This window comes from Sinocyclocheilus anshuiensis, unplaced genomic scaffold, assembly GCF_001515605.1.
Source record: "Sinocyclocheilus anshuiensis isolate Anshui unplaced genomic scaffold, SAMN03320099.WGS_v1.1 scaffold389, whole genome shotgun sequence".
NCBI classification, from domain to species: Eukaryota; Metazoa; Chordata; class Actinopteri; order Cypriniformes; family Cyprinidae; genus Sinocyclocheilus; species Sinocyclocheilus anshuiensis.
The window spans coordinates 374,203-392,759 of record NW_015536494.1 but is presented as its reverse complement, the minus strand read 5'-3'; the positions used below and the strand labels follow the sequence as shown (position 1 = coordinate 392,759).

Below are 18,557 nucleotides of genomic sequence, written 5' to 3'. Positions count from 1 at the left end.
TTCTTTATGCACCAAGAGCTTGTAACACTCCAAAGAGAAAGGAAAAATTGAAATCGCATCATCCATTTTAATTAATACAAAATTTCTGTCATCATTAACTCATCCTCACACTGTTGCAAACATGTATTTCCTTTGTGAGGAAGTGGCATGAACCATCTCCTGTGTGTTTCATACAATAAAGTCAGATGGGTTTGAAATGACTTGGGTGTGTACATGATAACAGAATAAATTTTTTGGGGCTAAATTATTCTTCTAAAGTGATAGTTCACCCCAAAATAAAAATTAATCATTTACTCACACTCATGTAATTCCAAACCTCTATGATGTTTTTTTTCTTTTCTTTCTATGTTTGAGACCGTCAAAGACAAAAGTCACAGACCTTGATATCAAAAGTGACCACATTTGATGGGGAGAATTCTGGGAGCTCTGAAGTTGTGCAGCCTGGAGACAGTTCCCGTACCGCAGCAAAATGCCATTAGGTTGTGAGGGGAAGAGAAATGCCAAGGAGAGATGCAGCAGGAGTGCTGAAACAGAGCAAAGGTTAAAGTCAGAAATACTAACAGCAGTTCTTTGCACATGCAGACCTTGGCCTGATCTAGCTGGGTTGAATAATAGCACCATGGTTCCAGTTTACATGCACCTCACAAATACTCCTCCTTCCTTTCCATCTTCAGAATGAGTTATCGTAGCATATGTTGAACAGGGCACCTTTGAGAAAATGATTGTTCAGACTAATTCTGCTTCTAATCCGTTCTGTACTCTAATGAATGTCCCCCATAATGCTGAACTGAGCATGTTTCTTCCATAACCTAATGTGATTTAAATACATCAGGACAACAGCCATTTATTTATTTATTTTTTCACCATTCAATTGATTATTCTCTCTTTTTGTTCCAAAAGCGTACAACTGACTGATTTCTGTGGAATGCAAATTACATTTTGAACTTTGGCTGTATAACATATAGTGACTCCATGGCCCGTCAAGCTCCAAAAGAACAAAGAAAGCACAATATAAGTAGTCCATAGGAACCATGTTCTATATTTCAACACTTCTGAAGCTATACAATAGCTTTAAGGAAAACCAAATTTAAGTTAGTATTCTCTGAAAAAACATCCCCGCCATTATACCTTTCATATCACATTTGCATATTAAAACTTGCTGTGTTAAATGTGTTTATATGACATTCAGGGTTATTATTGTTAACTAAAACAAAACAAAAAAAACTATTAAAAACATGTTTGTTAATTGAAATCAAATCAAATCAAGTTATTAGATGAAAAACTTCAAATTTAAATGTATTGGCAACTAACTGAAATAAAATTAAGGTGAATCACTAAAATTACTAATTGGAAATAAAAACTAAAAGTGAACTAAAACTAAAACAAAAATAAATGCAACCTTAGTGATATTTAAATAATAATAATAATAATAATAATAATAATAATAAAACTGACAGCACATAACAAATTACAGAAAAATTTTAATTATATGAATATAAAACAAGTTAATTCAAAATATTAATAAAAACTAATAGTACATAAATAATAATAAGTAATACTAACACTGGTGACATGCAAGAACCAATGGTGTTTGGCATCATTAAGATGAAATATCAAAAATTCCTGTTGCATATTGAAATGAGAAAAAAAGAAATTCAAACCGTTTGAATGAGTAAATGATGACATAATGTTAGTTTTTACACTTATCCAGTAGGCACTGGTGAAAGGTTCCTCGGTTTGTGCTAGTGAAAATCTGTGGAAGTTAGGGAGAAGATCAGAAGCAGAGGTCAAAGTAAAGAAAGGACACCAAGTGGACGTCCACAGTTCAGTGAGTCAAGTAAGATTACCACTTCAGTCCTGTTTGGAAATGTGATCACCACTGGAGAGGCACAAGGAGGATGGGATAGGAGAGGCCGAGTAGAAACACAATTAAAGAGATGTTTGTGGGCTTTGGTCCCTGTGCAGTTCACAGTGATGTATTACTGGAGACCTGCGACTCTTGGTGGCTTTTATCACCGCACGCTCACCGCTAAAACCCCAACAACATCGGTGTGATGCTGCAAAAAGGCTTTCAGCATCACAGACACCCTCTCTCCGCACCATTCTCTGTCACACCCTTTCCCCCGTGGGATGGGCCGCTCATATTCTTCCTTCACAAGTGTGTTAAACCACATTAGAACCGTTTTTAACCACCAGGCTTCTCTATTATTCATGGCTGTGGCAAAGTCAAACATTCCCATTTAAAGACTTTACACTTGTTTGACCAGGAGAATGTCCGATAGTCATGTACGGACAGGAGAGCATCTCAGAGAAAATGAGCGGAGGGGAGAGGAAGGACAGACGCAGTCTCCTTTTTCTGCAGTTTGCTATTGCCAATGCGAGAGGGAGGAAAAGAGATAAAGAGAGCTGAAAGACAGAGACAGCGAGAGAGATCCAATCACATCTCTGATGGGGACCTTTGAAGGATGCCACTGACCGCTGTGACCATGGAGAGATGGGGCTGCCCATGCCAACGCTTTTATCACACACTCACTCTGTCCCGCATCAAACAAACACTCTCTGGAAGGACACTGACGTGGGCAGATATAGGATGGGCGATGGGCCTCTTAGGAAAGATTAATATAATAATATTAACTACATTAAGTTAATGTTATGGCAGTGGTTCTGAAAGATTTCAGTTGGCGGATTGCTTCAGACACAAAAACAATAAAAACTACTGAATATTTTAAAAAGAAAAATAGTATAAGAAGCTTTCTAGTTAATTTCAGTGAAATATGTCCCACAAAATTATGGATTAGTAAAACTGTATACACTATCATTCAAAAGTGTTCAACAAGGCGGCATTTATTTTAATAAAAAATACAGTAAAAACAGTAATATTGCATTTTCTATTTTAATATATTTTAAAATGTCATTTATTTCTGTGATGCAAAGCTGAATTTTCAGCATCATTAACCAGGTCTTCCGTGTCACATGATCCTTCAGAAATCAATCTAATATCAAAGTCAAAAAGTCAAAGTCTGCTTTATTGCAAATAAATGTATGTAAAAAAAATACTTTTTATTACAAATCTGCCACATGTACAGCACATACAGAGAATTGACCCTTGGTGCATACAGATAACACTAACGGTAGAATGTAAAAATACAAATAAATACAGATTAAAATATAATATAAAATACAACTATATAAATAAGGACATGCAAAAAAGGATAGATAAAGCAGCACATGGCAGTGCAAATCAGTGAAATAAACAAATATATAATGGGTGTAGTGTAAAAAGAGCTTATCAGTCTGTTTAAAGTGACAAACAGCTAAGAGAGCAGTCTTATTTAAACGGTCAGAAGAGGTATTTTGCAGTGCAATGCTGTAATGAGGTATTGAGCAGTTTAAACAGACTGATAAGCTCTTTTTGCTCTACACACATTATATCTGCACTGTTTGCTTCTTTCACTGGTTTGCACTCTATCTGCCATGTGCTACTTTATCTATCATGTAAAAATACAAATAAATACAGATTAAAATATAATATAAAATACAACTATATAAATAAGGACATGCAAAAAAGGATAGATAAAGCAGCACATGGCAGTGCAAATCAGTGAAATAAACAAATATATAATGGGTGTAGTGTAAAAAGAGCTTATCAGTCTGTTTAAAGTGACAAACAGCTAAGAGAGCAGTCTTATTTAAACGGTCAGAAGAGGTATTTTGCAGTGCAATGCTGTAATGAGGTATTGAGCAGTTTAAACAGACTGATAAGCTCTTTTTGCTCTACACACATTATATCTGCACTGTTTGCCATGTGCTACTTTATCTATCATTTTTATAATGACTTCATGCTCAAGAAACATTTACTATTATCAATGTTAAAAACCGTTTTGCTGCTTAATATTTTTGTGGAAACCTTTTCATGTTCTAGAATTATTTGAAGAATAGAAAGTTCAAAAGAACAGCACTTAGTTGAAATAGAAATAAAAATGATACATTTCTCTACTGTAAATTTTGAATAATTTAATGTGTACTTGTACTACTTGAATATATTTTAATCTTTTATTTAATTTGAACATATTTTAAATTTTAGAAATCAGGCAATTACCTTGCCAAACACCATCCATAGTTTGAGAACCACTGATTTATGGTAATTCAAATATGATAATGGATGAACGCAACAATCACACAACTGTTCAAAACTGAGAGAAAGCTGTTTTTAGAAAATAAAACAAACAAAAAATCAATAAAATCCAATCTTTTCGAAAGGTTTTTTTTTTTTTTCTTCTTCAAAAAGACATTCGATTTTATGCCCTAATAAATAATTGAACTCAAAGTACCAACAATAACCACAGCAGAAGATATGGGCGGTGTGAACAAATTAGTGTTATTTGAAACCACATCCATCAGTACTATCGGCACCCTTGTGACATCGCAGTGTTAACCAAACTATGAGCATCACTCTGACAAGTTCTCACTCACTCACACTAGACTAATGACTTTAAGCCACTTTCACTCTTACTTGGGGCCACCTTCCCCCTCTGATGGGCCCTGTAAAAATTACTGCCACAAGCTAGAAGATCAGAAGGGTTTGAGGTGATGAGAAGGCAAGAGGCCAGACTCAGACTTCCTGGGTTGATTTAGCCCTGCTTGAGCAAAGACACCTCATTCGTTTTCAGTCCTTAATGAGCCTAATCGGAGATACGTCTAATACCCTCTCCACATTACCCCTCCTCCTTCTCGTCTGAACACTTCTCCTCTACAGTCCAGATTGCCTGCACACACCGCATGATCCCAAGCCTGTCCCCAACAGGCTCCGGTCATGGCAAAAAAAGGTTGAGAAGGGGCCGTTTAGACGGCGGGGTGGAGGAGTGCAGCGAGCCGGCGCTGCATTTAAACTTAACCTCCATGTGCCCCAAGACGGACGTGGCAATTAGCACCAGGGCTCAGCATCAAAAAGAACAGCGCAGCGTGAAGCTTGTCTAATTAGTCATATGAACGGAGGCACTGGCTCGACCACTGCATGCCTGTCAGCCCGCTTGCCTTTGCCTGAAAGCCAAGGGGGAATATGGGGGCACTTCTCACGGGTGAAAACTGGAAAAGCTATACTTCCTTTGAACCAGCCTGATGCAACAGGACTTACTTTGCTGCCCTAGAATTTTAAGGTCATTACTAACCATGGCAACTTAGTACAGCTGACCGAATGTTTTACTTTTCCTGCTGAGGCCTCTGAATGGAGGATGATTGTTGTATTTCACGCCTCTGGATTAATCCGGTATATAATTAAGCCACTTATTATATGCCCAACAGGAATTTTAATACTGACAATATCATTCAAACTTCATGATAATAAAAAAAGAAAGATAATGGGCATCTGCATAAATATTAACAAAATGCTGACATTGATTTTTTTGTTATTTCTTTTCTTATTTCTTTATGGGCATAAAGCAATACTATATATTTTAAACACCAATAAAATGAGTATGAAATCTAAAATAATCTGACAGCACAAAAAGTCAAGTGGGTTTAGCAACTGTCCACAAAAATTATTTGAATATTTTATAGTTATATATATATTAGTATATGCATTCTTGACTAAATAATATTGAATTATTAAAATAATTCTATTTCAGTATTTTGACAATAAACGATATGCATTTCGTCTGATCATCATGACCTGTTAATATTGAGGTGGAGAAGCAATAAACAATTATTTTCTCTATTTTCACTCAAAAAACAGTATTTACATTGAAGAGCACTGATATAGGCCTTACTAAATAAAAAATATTTAAATCAAATATTTAAGACTTTGTAATGATTTGTAATGTTGGGAACATATAACTGTTATACTGATCCTCAAAACCTCACAAACGTGTAGGCAATATGATTTGGCCTACACGGCATAAACGGGATGGAATTGATGCTTCTTTAGATTGATTGATTCATTAATGATCAACAAATTAATAACAACATTGTTTACCTATAAATAATTACGGACAGCACATTAGTTATATTCCAAAGTCTTAATTTGGCTCACCAACGTTATATTATCTCCCGTCCGATGTACAGAAATGATTAAAACAGTCGTCTGTTGAATGTCACACTTGTTTTGGGACATAATACAGCCATCCCCGAAATGCGTCAGTTCCCGTTTCTTAGATTCCTACTATTTTTGCCAGTATGAAATAGACGCTTGACCAGTGTTGCCAGATGTAGCAATAAAACAACCAAACTGGTTTAAAAAAAAAAAAAAAAAAGCAAGTTGGATCATCATCATAAAAAGCCTAAGTTGCATAAAACATAAACAATGCTAAATTGTTAATTTCATAACAATGTTTTATTCCAATAATCATATCTTCTAAACGCAAAAAAAAAAACAAAAAAATGTAAATGTTGCACACTGACTAGCCTACTGTATATAAATCATAAGTCAATAAATTAACAGAATAAAGAGGAAACTACAACCATTAATAATGGCATTATTGCGTTTAAACAGCAGGTCAGATTTGGCAACTGATTAGTGGTTGGTCACATTTTTGCCAAGCTAGCAAAACCGTGACTGTGTAAATCCAAAGTCGCTTATAACAAGCGGACATGGCAACACTGCACCTGACGAGCAAGTTTCGGCTGTATCTTTAAAAGTCGCCATGGGCCGGCTGTCACATCGGCCCTGAAAGTGTGAATAATATTCAGTAAGGAGTTACGCTAAGTGGGAAAGCTTTTAGCACATTATCCGCTGGCAATTGCACGTAATCAAGCCTAAAGTTGCATAAAACATAAACAATGCTAAATTGTTAATTTCATAACAATGTTTTATTCCAATAATCATATCTTCTAAACGCAAAAAAAAAAACAAAAAAATGTAAATGTTGCACACTGACTAGCCTACTGTATATAAATCATAAGTCAATAAATTAACAGAATAAAGAGGAAACTACAACCATTAATAATGGCATTATTGCGTTTAAACAGCAGGTCAGATTTGGCAACTGATTAGTGGTTGGTCACATTTTTGCCAAGCTAGCAAAACCGTGACTGTGTAAATCCAAAGTCGCTTATAACAAGCGGACATGGCAACACTGCACCTGACGAGCAAGTTTCGGCTGTATCTTTAAAAGTCGCCATGGGCCGGCTGTCACATCGGCCCTGAAAGTGTGAATAATATTCAGTAAGGAGTTACGCTAAGTGGGAAAGCTTTTAGCACATTATCCGCTGGCAATTGCACGTAATCAAATTTTTCCCCCCAGCCAAGTCCCTCATAATATATCTGCAGCATTGGATTTGCATTTGAGTGTCGCCTTAATGGGTTTAAACGCTGTAGATCTGGGGCTCTTGCATCTCTCCAGAGAGAGTGGCATTGAGGATGAGGTGATTCCTCAAGCGGAAAAAAACACAAGAGTCAGCGCTTTTAATATATATATATATATATATACAGACACACACATATATATATATATATATACACACACACACATACTGACTCTCACTTGGCGCGAGCACGCTTAGTGTATAGACTACAAAAGCACAGATTAATAGTTATTCAACAGGGAATAATCAAAACATACCTTTATTGTGTGTATTAATATATATAAAATATATGCCAATAAAATAAGCATTTAAGAGTGGTACTGTTACGTTTCATCACGCCACGTGAGCAGTTGAACCCAGGCTAGGCATAACGCGACAAACCAGTGCTTTTTGTGTGAAACGTGTTAGTTCAAATCTGCAGTAATGATTTCACCAAGCTTGATCGGCATAAGCTTACTAAGTGTGTGACTTGACAAAGGGCCTGTGTCTCAATTTTGGCATCAAGCGAGAGCGAGTGGCCTGAGGTGGCGTCTAGACAGGATCTGTTCTTATCAAAAGTTCAAAAGGATGCAGAAGAAGAAGAAAACAGAAACATAATGGTTACTAATAGTAATCAGATAAGGAATGTTACTGAATCTACGAATATAAAACATCGATAATAGGCTAATAATAATAATGTTAATGATTATTATTATTATATATTTAATTATAGAATAAAACTATGCCTATTTAGAATTGTATTTGGCCTGTTTATGTTGTTTAGTATTTTTTTTTCTTTACTTTTGTTTTGATTTTTCTTTTCTAAATTATGATTTTTTTCGCTTGTTTGTAAAGACAGTTCACTCACAGGACTGTGTCGTTACAAACAAGCGACAAAATCAAGAAACTGATAATGTTGTTTCTGTCTTTCCAACATTTATATATATCGCAGTATAACTGGCGAGTTTAACATTCTTAGAATACAGTTTTACTTTAACTTAAAATAGGCTAATTATATTCAAGTTTTAAAAACGTCTGGATGGACCTGTGTTTTTGTCGGAGATAAATGTTCTGAATAATGAATAAAAATTGTCATAGCTATACTCAAAAATGTGGGAACTTAGAAGACAAATAAAACATAGTTTGACTGTAGGTGATAAAACATTAGTCATGTTAAGGAAGTCTGTACTCTAACATTTCCTTACAAGATGTGGACATTTAAGTTTTCAAGCATTATGGAAGGTTATACATATCCAGCCTTTTAGTGTAGACAGATGTGACGTGTTAAACACTGATGAAGTTTATTTCGCATTTTGACGGCCCTCTCAGGTCTGCGCAGCGCCCAGTAGGCGAAATCATGGGTGAACTCATGAATATTAATAAGGTCGTCCTGACGTTGCTTGGAGTGGCCAGACACAAAAGCCACGCCCTCTACAAAAAAACCTATTCGTTCTTTCGGCAAATCTAGAAGGTCAACGTCACGAGAATGCATTAATATTCATGAGCCAAGCCGTCACCGTAGTAGGATTTCTAAACGAACTGACCGTACAGTGGAAGCTGTTGAAGAACCAATGAGCTAGAAGCATCACAACGATTGGTCATGGCTGTGCACGACGGAGGGGCTAGTGAAATTAAGGGACTGCAAGTGTGTCCAACACTTAGGCAACTATGAAAACCTTGCTTGTGCAAGAGAGCTAGAGGGTGACTGGAGCGAGACACACAATCTCCCAACCGATTTGGAAGTAACATGCAACAATCTTCTTAGTCCTGACTCAAATATCATCTTGCAATTTAAAGTCGTTTCGGGGCTTAATCTGGACATTGGTGCTGTTGAGAATAGTTTTGAGCACTCGCATCATGGAGTACACCTCTTCCCCAAAGCCTCAGCTCTCTTCTAGGGCGAATGCCTTCTCCATAGCCGCACTCATGTCAAGTGGGAAATCGAAAGACAAGGAGTTGGAGGAAAATACCATCAAGCCGCTGGGTAAGAGCAGGTCTGACTCTTCAACGAGTTTTGATAGCAACAGTGTTTTCGTGTTTTGCAACAGTGACATGAGTCTGCACGTGAGGCGTACGGTGCCATCAGTGTCAAACTCCAGCAGTTTTATATAAAGGAAAATATAGCTTAGTATTTAAATAATTACACCTTTTTTTTTCAGTGAGTTATAGGCTACAATTGCGTGAGATTCTGCGGTCGTAAAATGTAAATGTTTTAAGGAAATGTCAATATAAGGAGTGATTCTCTTAAGCTTTTTACAAATGTATATAAAGGAAAACATTGAATTAAAAGGTCAGATTTTGTATTTGGCCAAATTGTGTTGTTTTCTGAAGAATTTGTACACTTTCGCAAATCAAAATGAACGGATTTAATTTTGTTTTATAGGTAAACAAACGACAGACCATCTCTTACGGCTAACGGTTTATTTATATTTACAGTATAAAAATAAAAGTGAAGTCTAATTATATTTAAGAACATTAATAGTTGTGGGTTTAATGGCCACTGCATTGGAATATTTTGGTGGCTCTATGCAGTTTGTAATAGGCCGATTACATTTCAGGCTAAATTAATTAGTGTAAAAAAAAAATCTAAATACTTATCATTCATAAATATTTAAACACAGAAAACTATTTATTTTAGGCCATTATTAATTATTTGTTTTGTTGTTTAGTACCTATACAGAATTGCATTTTATCAATTGTGTTTCTAGCTATATGCAGTGATATTATTTCTAGATTTCATATAGGCTAGGCTTGCATATTCTAACTATACAATGTTAAAGCAAGTCATGTAAACGGTATAATGTTGTTCTTATGTGATTTTTTTATTAGAACCAAACCAATATCTGCATGTTATAGTCCCTGACTTTAACATCTTTTGTAACACCAACTGCAATAAATTGGTGCGCATATATATTTAATTACTTTTTTTTTTTTTTTTTTTTTTTTATTTTTAGAACAATTCGTAGAGAAGTAAATATTTTTATTTTTTTTTTTTTTTTTTTTTTTTTTTTTAATTCTAGAACAATTCGTAGAGAAGTCGTCGTGCCATCCAAACATCGGCGACCTGCCTTTGCTAGAAACCCACGGCGACTTCAGCAGCAGCAGCAGCGGCGGCGGCGCTCCGTTATGTACGGAGCCGCTCATTCCTACGACCCCCGGCGTGCCCAGCGAGGAGATGGCCAAGATCTCCTGCAGCCTCGAGACGAAAGAACTGTGGGACAAGTTCCACGAACTCGGCACGGAAATGATTATCACAAAATCTGGAAGGTAAAAAAGCTGAAATTATTTTACTTTTCATATTTTCAAACCAGTACACGAATTTGTTTAGTAGCCTATAGGCTATCTTTAGTAGACGCATTTAACATATTATTTTTAAAGGACATGCCTGTTGTCAGTAGCCAATATGTTACCACATCTAAAATAGGCTACTTCGGCTCATTTGTTTTACATATTTGAACCAACATCTTCGAAATCATGCATAGCCTACTCATGTAAATGCCACTTACGCTCATGATGTTGGTTCAACAGACGAATGTTTCCGACAATTCGTGTGTCATTTTCCGGAGTGGATCCGGACGCCAAATATATCGTACTAATGGACATCGTTCCGGTGGACAATAAGAGATATCGATATGCCTACCATAGATCCTCATGGCTTGTGGCGGGAAAGGCAGATCCACCTTTACCTGCTAGGTAAGAACCTTGATATTTCCTCTATGCGTTGTTTTGCTATGATTAGCCTACTTAAGTTGCTAAATCATCAACTATTTGTGAACAGCCGGTGTAACTAAAAAGGGAATACATCATTACAAAACATAGCCTATTTTATTTTTTTTGGATGGGCCTACATACAAGTTGATGCGCTAATTCGCTTTGAATGTGTATAGGCTACGTGTAATTCTAATATATTTGAATTTCGCACGTTCTATTATTTTCTGTTTTTACTTAAAAAAAAAAACAACAACCTTTATTTAGCATATAGTCATTTTTAGATTCAAATCCAAATGTAAATGTTGTGAAATGTAGGCTAATTATAAGAATAAAATGTAAATAAAAATCGAATAGCCTAATGCACGTATATCCAAACGGATCTATATGCTGTAAATCCGTTTGGATATTCATTTATATGATATTTTTATATATATTTAATTTATTCTCTTATTATTTTACAGGTTGTACGTGCATCCAGATTCGCCGTTTACAGGAGAACAGCTGTTGAAACAAATGGTTTCTTTCGAAAAAGTGAAGCTTACAAACAACGAACTGGACCAGCACGGACACGTAAGCAGAACGCTTTATTTTAAAGCATTGTGGCTTTACATTTTATTCTGTATGTGTCAGCGTGTAATTGTTTAATGAAAATAGTAGGCTATCTGTAAAGATTTGTATTTGTAAACACAAGTGGCTTTACAGAAAATATATTTTGCCTGTGAAGATCAATTCTTTCATTTTTCTTTTTAAATACAATGACCATGATAATTCAAATATGACATTTGGTTATACAACAGCATATTTTAAAGAAAATTAGGCCGATGAAGCATAATAGTTTTTGTTGTTGTTTTGTTTTACTAAATAGTAATGCCTGCAGTAATATATATAAAAATTATATAGAATAGTATGAAAGTGACGTGACATGTGGCCAAGTATGGTGACCCATACTCGGAATTAGTGCTCTGCATTTATCCCATCCAAAGTGCACACACACACCGTGAACACACACCTGGAGCAGTGGACAGCCATTTTTTTTGCTGCGGCGCCCGGGGAGCAGTTGGGGGTTCGGTGCCTTGCTCAAGGGCACCTCAGTCGTGGTATTGAAGGTGGAAGAGAGCACTTCCCCCACCTACAATCCCTGCCAGTACGAGACTCGAACCCGCAACCTTTGGATTACGAGTCCGACTCTCTAACCATTAGGCCACGACTTCCCCCATATAATAATAATTATAATAATAATAATAAATAATGATGTGAAATTTATATTTATACTTAATAATTAAAGTTTTCCTGCATCACATAAATTCTATTTTTCTCATATTTCTGAACACTTTATTTAACAGATCATGCTGAACTCCATGCACAAGTACCAACCCCGAGTTCATATCATCAATATATATATATATATATATAAATACAAGAAAATGCACAAAAAAAATGGTCAGTATCTGTAATTTTTCTGACCCAAGATTCACGAGCAAAACAATTGAATGACCCAAAAATAATTTGATAAATCTAGAAATGCTGGAAATGACTGAATTTGGCGATGTGCTCTCAAATTAGCATTCCAGTTAAACATTTGCCAGCAAGTTCCATTTCAAACCCCAACGAAAGAACAAACGAAAGTCAATGAAGCCAAAAATGCCACACAAAAATGCATCCTGTTCTCTCTCTTTCTCCGTCTCTCTATTTCTTTTTCTCTTTGGAAGGGCTGTGAATTAGATCTGATCAATTGATCTTCAGGGAGCTGCAGAAATCGCATTAGTCTGGAGTCGGGCACTGCACTAAAACACAGTGTAATTCAATTGGGCCCTGTGACTGATTGAAAACAGCCACCCAAGTTGTAGGGCTGCGAGGCCCCTCTCCTCGGGAGCGCATCGCAGATAAAAACACACATATTTGTATTGCGCTGCTGACAGATATTGCACTTTCCTAACCTAATTGGGAGGCTAATGTGGACGCATGGCTCTTGTGATGCAGACCATCTCAGCCTGTCTGAGGAGTCTAATCTAACAGGAGCTAATGCACTTACTCCAAGGCTAGCAGACACACTTCTCTCTACGCACTTGCTGTGTGTTAACATATTTGTATGCCCTTGTTGTTTAAGCTAGCATGAACTGTCTGATTCATTGAACACACAAAGCTGCAGAGAATGACTTTAGATGTGTAATTTGTACCATAACATTAGCAGATTCACAACATCATTTATGGTCTAAAAATTTTGATTAGTAAATAAAAGTTATAAAGTTCCTCATTTTGTTACTTGAAATAAAATGAAATATTTAAAAAAATTAACTTTTTTTTAATTTCAGCTAGTTTCTTTAGTTTAACTTGATGTACTAAAATAACTAAAATGAATACTGAAATAAAAAATAATAATATGGACAGCTTAAAAAATGAAAATTAAAACAGAAAATATAAACAAATTCAAAAGGATTATTAAATCTAGTATCTCAATTATATAAAAAAAAAATATTTCATTTTACAGTGCATAGACCTTTAACAGGATAGTTTACCCAAAAATAAAAATTCTGGTATCATTTACTCACCCTCATGTCATTCCAAACCTGTAAGACTGTCTTTCTTCTGTGCATATAATGGAAGTCAGTAGGGCCCACTGTGTTGTACTCTCTAACCATTAGGCCACGACTTCCCCCATATAATAATAATTATAATAATAATAATAAATAATGATGTGAAATTTATATTTATACTTAATAATTAAAGTTTTCCTGCATCACATAAATTCTATTTTTCTCATATTTCTGAACACTTTATTTAACAGATCATGCTGAACTCCATGCACAAGTACCAACCCCGAGTTCATATCATCAAGAAGAAAGATCACACAGCGTCACTTCTTAATCTAAAGTCTGAGGAGTTTCGTACATTTGTCTTCACTGAGACAGTTTTCACTGCGGTCACTGCTTACCAAAACCAGCTGGTGAGTACAAATCAACCAGTTTCCTAATTCCCTTGCAAGGCACCTGGAAAAGCCAGTACTATAGCCTATATTTATGCAAGAATACTTGTCTAAATGTATGTTTTGAGTATATATTTCCCCCATTGGCTATTTTTATGAAGCTGTTCCGCTGTAAATAATAGTACTATTTAGAATTTTTAAAAAGTATATTTTGGCAAGAGTTTAAAATTGATTCAATTTTAGCAGAACAATTTACTGGAAGACATCAGTCATTCCATTTGGACTAATGTTTAATTTAATGCTCATGACATCATGTGGGAGAGGAAAAGAGCTGCTGGATTAATTTAGTTGTTTCCTATTTTCGCTACAGATAACCAAACTGAAGATTGACAGCAACCCTTTTGCCAAAGGCTTCAGAGACTCCTCCAGACTCACGGATATGGAGAGGTATGAGGAATTCTGCTGCTGGTGGCGTGTTGATTTCTGACCCGTGTTCAGTGCAGTGAGTGATTGCAGAGGGAGTGAAGCGTGTGTGTGGTGGAGAACGTTCCGCCAAACTCATTAACAAGTGCACAAGTGGCTTTTCATTAGAGTCTCATTAGACCTAGACGTGTGTGGGCGAGCTGGTTCAATAAAAGCTGGAAAAAATGTTACGTTAAAAGTGTGGTTCATGTGGTCAATTAATAAATACATTTATAGTATAATAATAATACCATAACAAAAAGGTAGAAAAACATTATTTAATATGATATAAATTTAAATGATTTAAAATACTACATCAGTCAAAATACTTTTTTTTTTTTAGACCAACAAAACTAGATTTAAGATTTGTTTAGATCAGGTAGAAATAGCTTCTAAAGATAACATTTGCAGCTTATCGCTTTTTTTATAGCATATTTAATTATTTGTTTGCTTTTCATATATTTATGAATTTTGCCCACCTGTGAATGTGTTATATGATCTCTGAATGCCATATATATTTAATTAAGTCAATAGTAACATACAAAAACTCTACAAGAAAACACACTCGAAAATGACTGAATCACTTGAAAAATATTTGATAAAGTTAGAAATGCTGGAAATAACAGATTTTGGAAATGTGCTCTGAAATTACACAACAAAACGAATATAACATTTAGATCAGATAGAAATAGCTTCTAAAAGTAATAGTTGCAGGTTCTCCCTTTTTGTCGTATATTTATTTATTTTTATTGCTTCATATTTATGAATATGCTAGTGAATGTGTGTTATATGATCTCTAAATGACATATATTTTAATGAAGTCAATATTAACATATATTATACACAACAAAACCTAATATAAGATTTACAGCATTTAAAATAACTACTGAAAGTAATTGTTGCAGGGTCTTTCTTTTTATTGTATATTCATTAATTTTTTTATATTTATGAATAATGCACTTTTTTGCCCACTAGTGACGGTGTGTTATATTATATGATCTCTAAATGCCATGTATTTTAATTAAGTCAATATTAACACACACACACACACACACACACACATATCTGTATATATATATATATATATATATATATTCATATACTACAAGAAAATGCACAAGAAAAATGGTCAGTATCGCTCACTTTTCTGACTAAAGAGTCACAAGAAAAACGACTGAATGACCCAAAAATTATTTTATAAAGCTAGAAATGCTGGAAATGACCGATTTTGGCAATGTGCTCTCAGATTAGCATTCCAGTTAAACATTTGCCAGCAAGTTCCATTTCAAACCCCAACGAAAGAACAAACGAAAGTCAATGAAGCCAAAAATGCCACACAAAAATGCATCCTGTTCTCTCTCTTTCTCCGTCTCTCTATTTCTTTTTCTCTTTGGAAGGGCTGTGAATTAGATCTGATCAATTGATCTTCAGGGAGCTGCAGAAATCGCATTAGTCTGGAGTCGGGCACTGCACTAAAACACAGTGTAATTCAATTGGGCCCTGTGACTGATTGAAAACAGCCACCCAAGTTGTAGGGCTGCGAGGCCCCTCTCCTCGGGAGCGCATCGCAGATAAAAACACACATATTTGTATTGCGCTGCTGACAGATATTGCACTTTCCTAACCTAATTGGGAGGCTAATGTGGACGCATGGCTCTTGTGATGCAGACCATCTCAGCCTGTCTGAGGAGTCTAATCTAACAGGAGCTAATGCACTTACTGCAAGGCTAGCAGACACACTCCTCTCTACGCACTTGCTGTGTGTTAACATATTTGTATGCCCTTGTTGTTTAAGCTAGCATGAACTGTCTGATTCATTGAACACACAAAGCTGCAGAGAATGACTTTAGATGTGTAATTTGTACCATAACATTAGCAGATTCACAACATCATTTATGGTCTAAAAATTTTGATTAGTAAATAAAAGTTATAAAGTTCCTCATTTTGTTACTTGAAATAAAATGAAATATTTAAAAAAATTAACTTTTTTTTAATTTCAGCTAGTTTCTTTAGTTTAACTTGATGTACTAAAATAACTAAAATGAATACTGAAATAAAAAATAATAATATGGACAGCTTAAAAAATGAAAATTAAAACAGAAAATATAAACAAATTCAAAAGGATTATTAAATCTAGTATCTCAATTATATAAAAAAAAAATATTTCATTTTACAGTGCATAGACCTTTAACAGGATAGTTTACCCAAAAATAAAAATTCTGGTATCATTTACTCACCCTCATGTCATTCCAAACCTGTAAGACTGTCTTTCTTCTGTGCATATAATGGAAGTCAGTAGGGCCCACTGTGTTGTTTTGAACCCCACTGGCTTTAATTTCATGGACAAAAATTGTTAAAACATTCATTTGTGTTCATTTTTGGAGATTTTGATCTCTTTAAATGTGAAGATATTATGTGATGCCTTTAAAAATAATGGTTGAGTTTATTAAAATGCAATCTGTTTAGGATATTTAACCAGATCAGATGATTTTGTATAAGCTGTTGTGGATTTAGAGATATATTTTGGGCTGTTGTCTTTTGGTTTTGCTGTAGGGAAAGTGTTGAGAGCTTGATCCACAAGCACTCTTACGCCCGGTCGCCCATTCGGACTTATGCTGGTGATGAGGAAATCTTGGGTGAAGATGGGCACTCGGCACACAGTAGAGGTAGGAAAATCCTCCTGTAACAGTAAACTGTACACTAAAAAAATTCTGTTCATAATTTATAAATTATGATATAATCTATAAATTATATGGCAATTCATAGTTTTTATTTCCATTTACAATAAAAAGTAAATTTCACATAATGTGATGTAAACCATTTATACTCTTAAAAACATCTATGGTTCCATGAAGAATCTTGGAATCTTTCCATTCCACGCAAGGTGCTTTGAAGTGGAAAAAGTAGTTTTGATTTTTTTAAATGTTCTTCATTCTAAGAAAAAATGTTTCTTTTAAGAATTGTTCACTGAAAAGTTCTTTGGGGAACCAAAAATGGTTCTTCTGTGGCATCGCTGCAAAAACTCCCTTTTTATTAACAGGTTAATACATCTTTTTACTGTAAACATCACACTAACATTTTTTTTACATTATGGTAAATATGCTCATTTTATGGTGCAAATAATTCATTCAATTCTTTCCTTGTAGGTTCAGCATTCACCGCATCGGACAACCTCTCCCTCAGCCCCTGGGTCACCACCACATCTGGCTTCTCCGGCTTTCAGCACCCTCAATCTCTGTCTGCCATCGGAACCAGCACAGCGTCCCTGGCCAGTCCTCTTCCTCACCCCATCCAAGGCTCTCTACCCCCTTACAGTCGACTGGGCATGCCTCTGACCCCATCCGCCCTGGCTGGCTCCATGCAGGGCAGCGGGCCGACCTTCCCCACCTTCCACATGCCACGCTACCACCACTATTTTCAGCAAGGGCCCTACGCTGCCATCCAGGGACTGCGCCATTCTTCCACAGTCATGACCCCGTTCGTATGATTCCTGCCACTTCAGCCTGATAAGAGTTCCCTATCGCCGGCATGCGAAGACATACAGCACCCATACACACGCAAAACACACGCTTACACGAAAGGAAGAACCACATGTAAATAATACTTACTGACACGGCATTGACTAACGACCCGGACGTGCTGCTTCTCGCAGTTGTGCTGGAGAAAAGGTGAACGAAATGCCCAACGGACACGGATTCTTGTAAAAGAGAACTTTAAGCATGAGTTTTTAGCGTTGATAAGAGACTCAGAGATCCGTCTTCATCTGCTATTCATCTGTGTTAATGCTACCTTTAAAGGGATAGTTCACCCAAAAAAGAAAAATTCTTTCATTATTTAATCACCCTCTTGTTTTTCCAAACCTGTATGACTTTCTTTCTTCTGATGAGCATAAAAGGTGTTTAGGTACCAAATTTCTTCAGAATATATTCTTTTGTGTTTTTGGAAGTCAATGGGAGCCAACTTTCTACAAAATATCTTCTTTTGTGTTCCACAAAAGGATATAAAGTCATAGAGGTTTGGAATGACATGAGGGTGAGTAAATGATGACAGAATTTTCATTTTTGAGTGAACTGTCTCTTTAATGATTCATCTCATGCCTTTATCGCCACCCAGAGCCAAATGAGGGAGAAGTAACTCACTGAAGGTAACACTGGACTTCTGCTATTTCTCATTCTCCGTGATC

General features: G+C 35.8%; 1 protein-coding gene and 1 long non-coding RNA gene across 2 annotated transcripts in view; one reads left to right on the top strand and one right to left on the bottom strand.

Annotated features, from left to right (window-relative positions):
* LOC107686740 (uncharacterized) overlaps window positions 1–6,128 on the bottom strand; it is a 35,085-nt gene extending 28,957 nt beyond the window's left edge. The window contains exons 1-2 of the long non-coding RNA XR_001634066.1: window positions 6,029–6,128; window positions 380–524 (exon numbers count right to left, since the gene is read on the bottom strand). This is a non-coding gene — a long non-coding RNA (uncharacterized LOC107686740). The remainder of the gene's footprint in view (window positions 1–379; window positions 525–6,028) is intronic.
* Window positions 6,129–9,033: 2,905 nt separating this feature from the next.
* Window positions 9,034–18,233, top strand: tbx20 (T-box transcription factor 20). Its single transcript, XM_016483833.1, has 8 exons — window positions 9,034–9,262; window positions 10,299–10,545; window positions 10,807–10,971; window positions 11,451–11,559; window positions 13,775–13,933; window positions 14,283–14,359; window positions 16,928–17,040; window positions 17,521–18,233. Exons 1-8 carry the CDS (start codon window positions 9,136–9,138, stop codon window positions 17,859–17,861), a joined length of 1,338 nt encoding a protein of 445 aa, XP_016339319.1. The 5' UTR covers window positions 9,034–9,135; the 3' UTR covers window positions 17,862–18,233.
* Window positions 18,234–18,557: the final 324 nt, after the last annotated feature.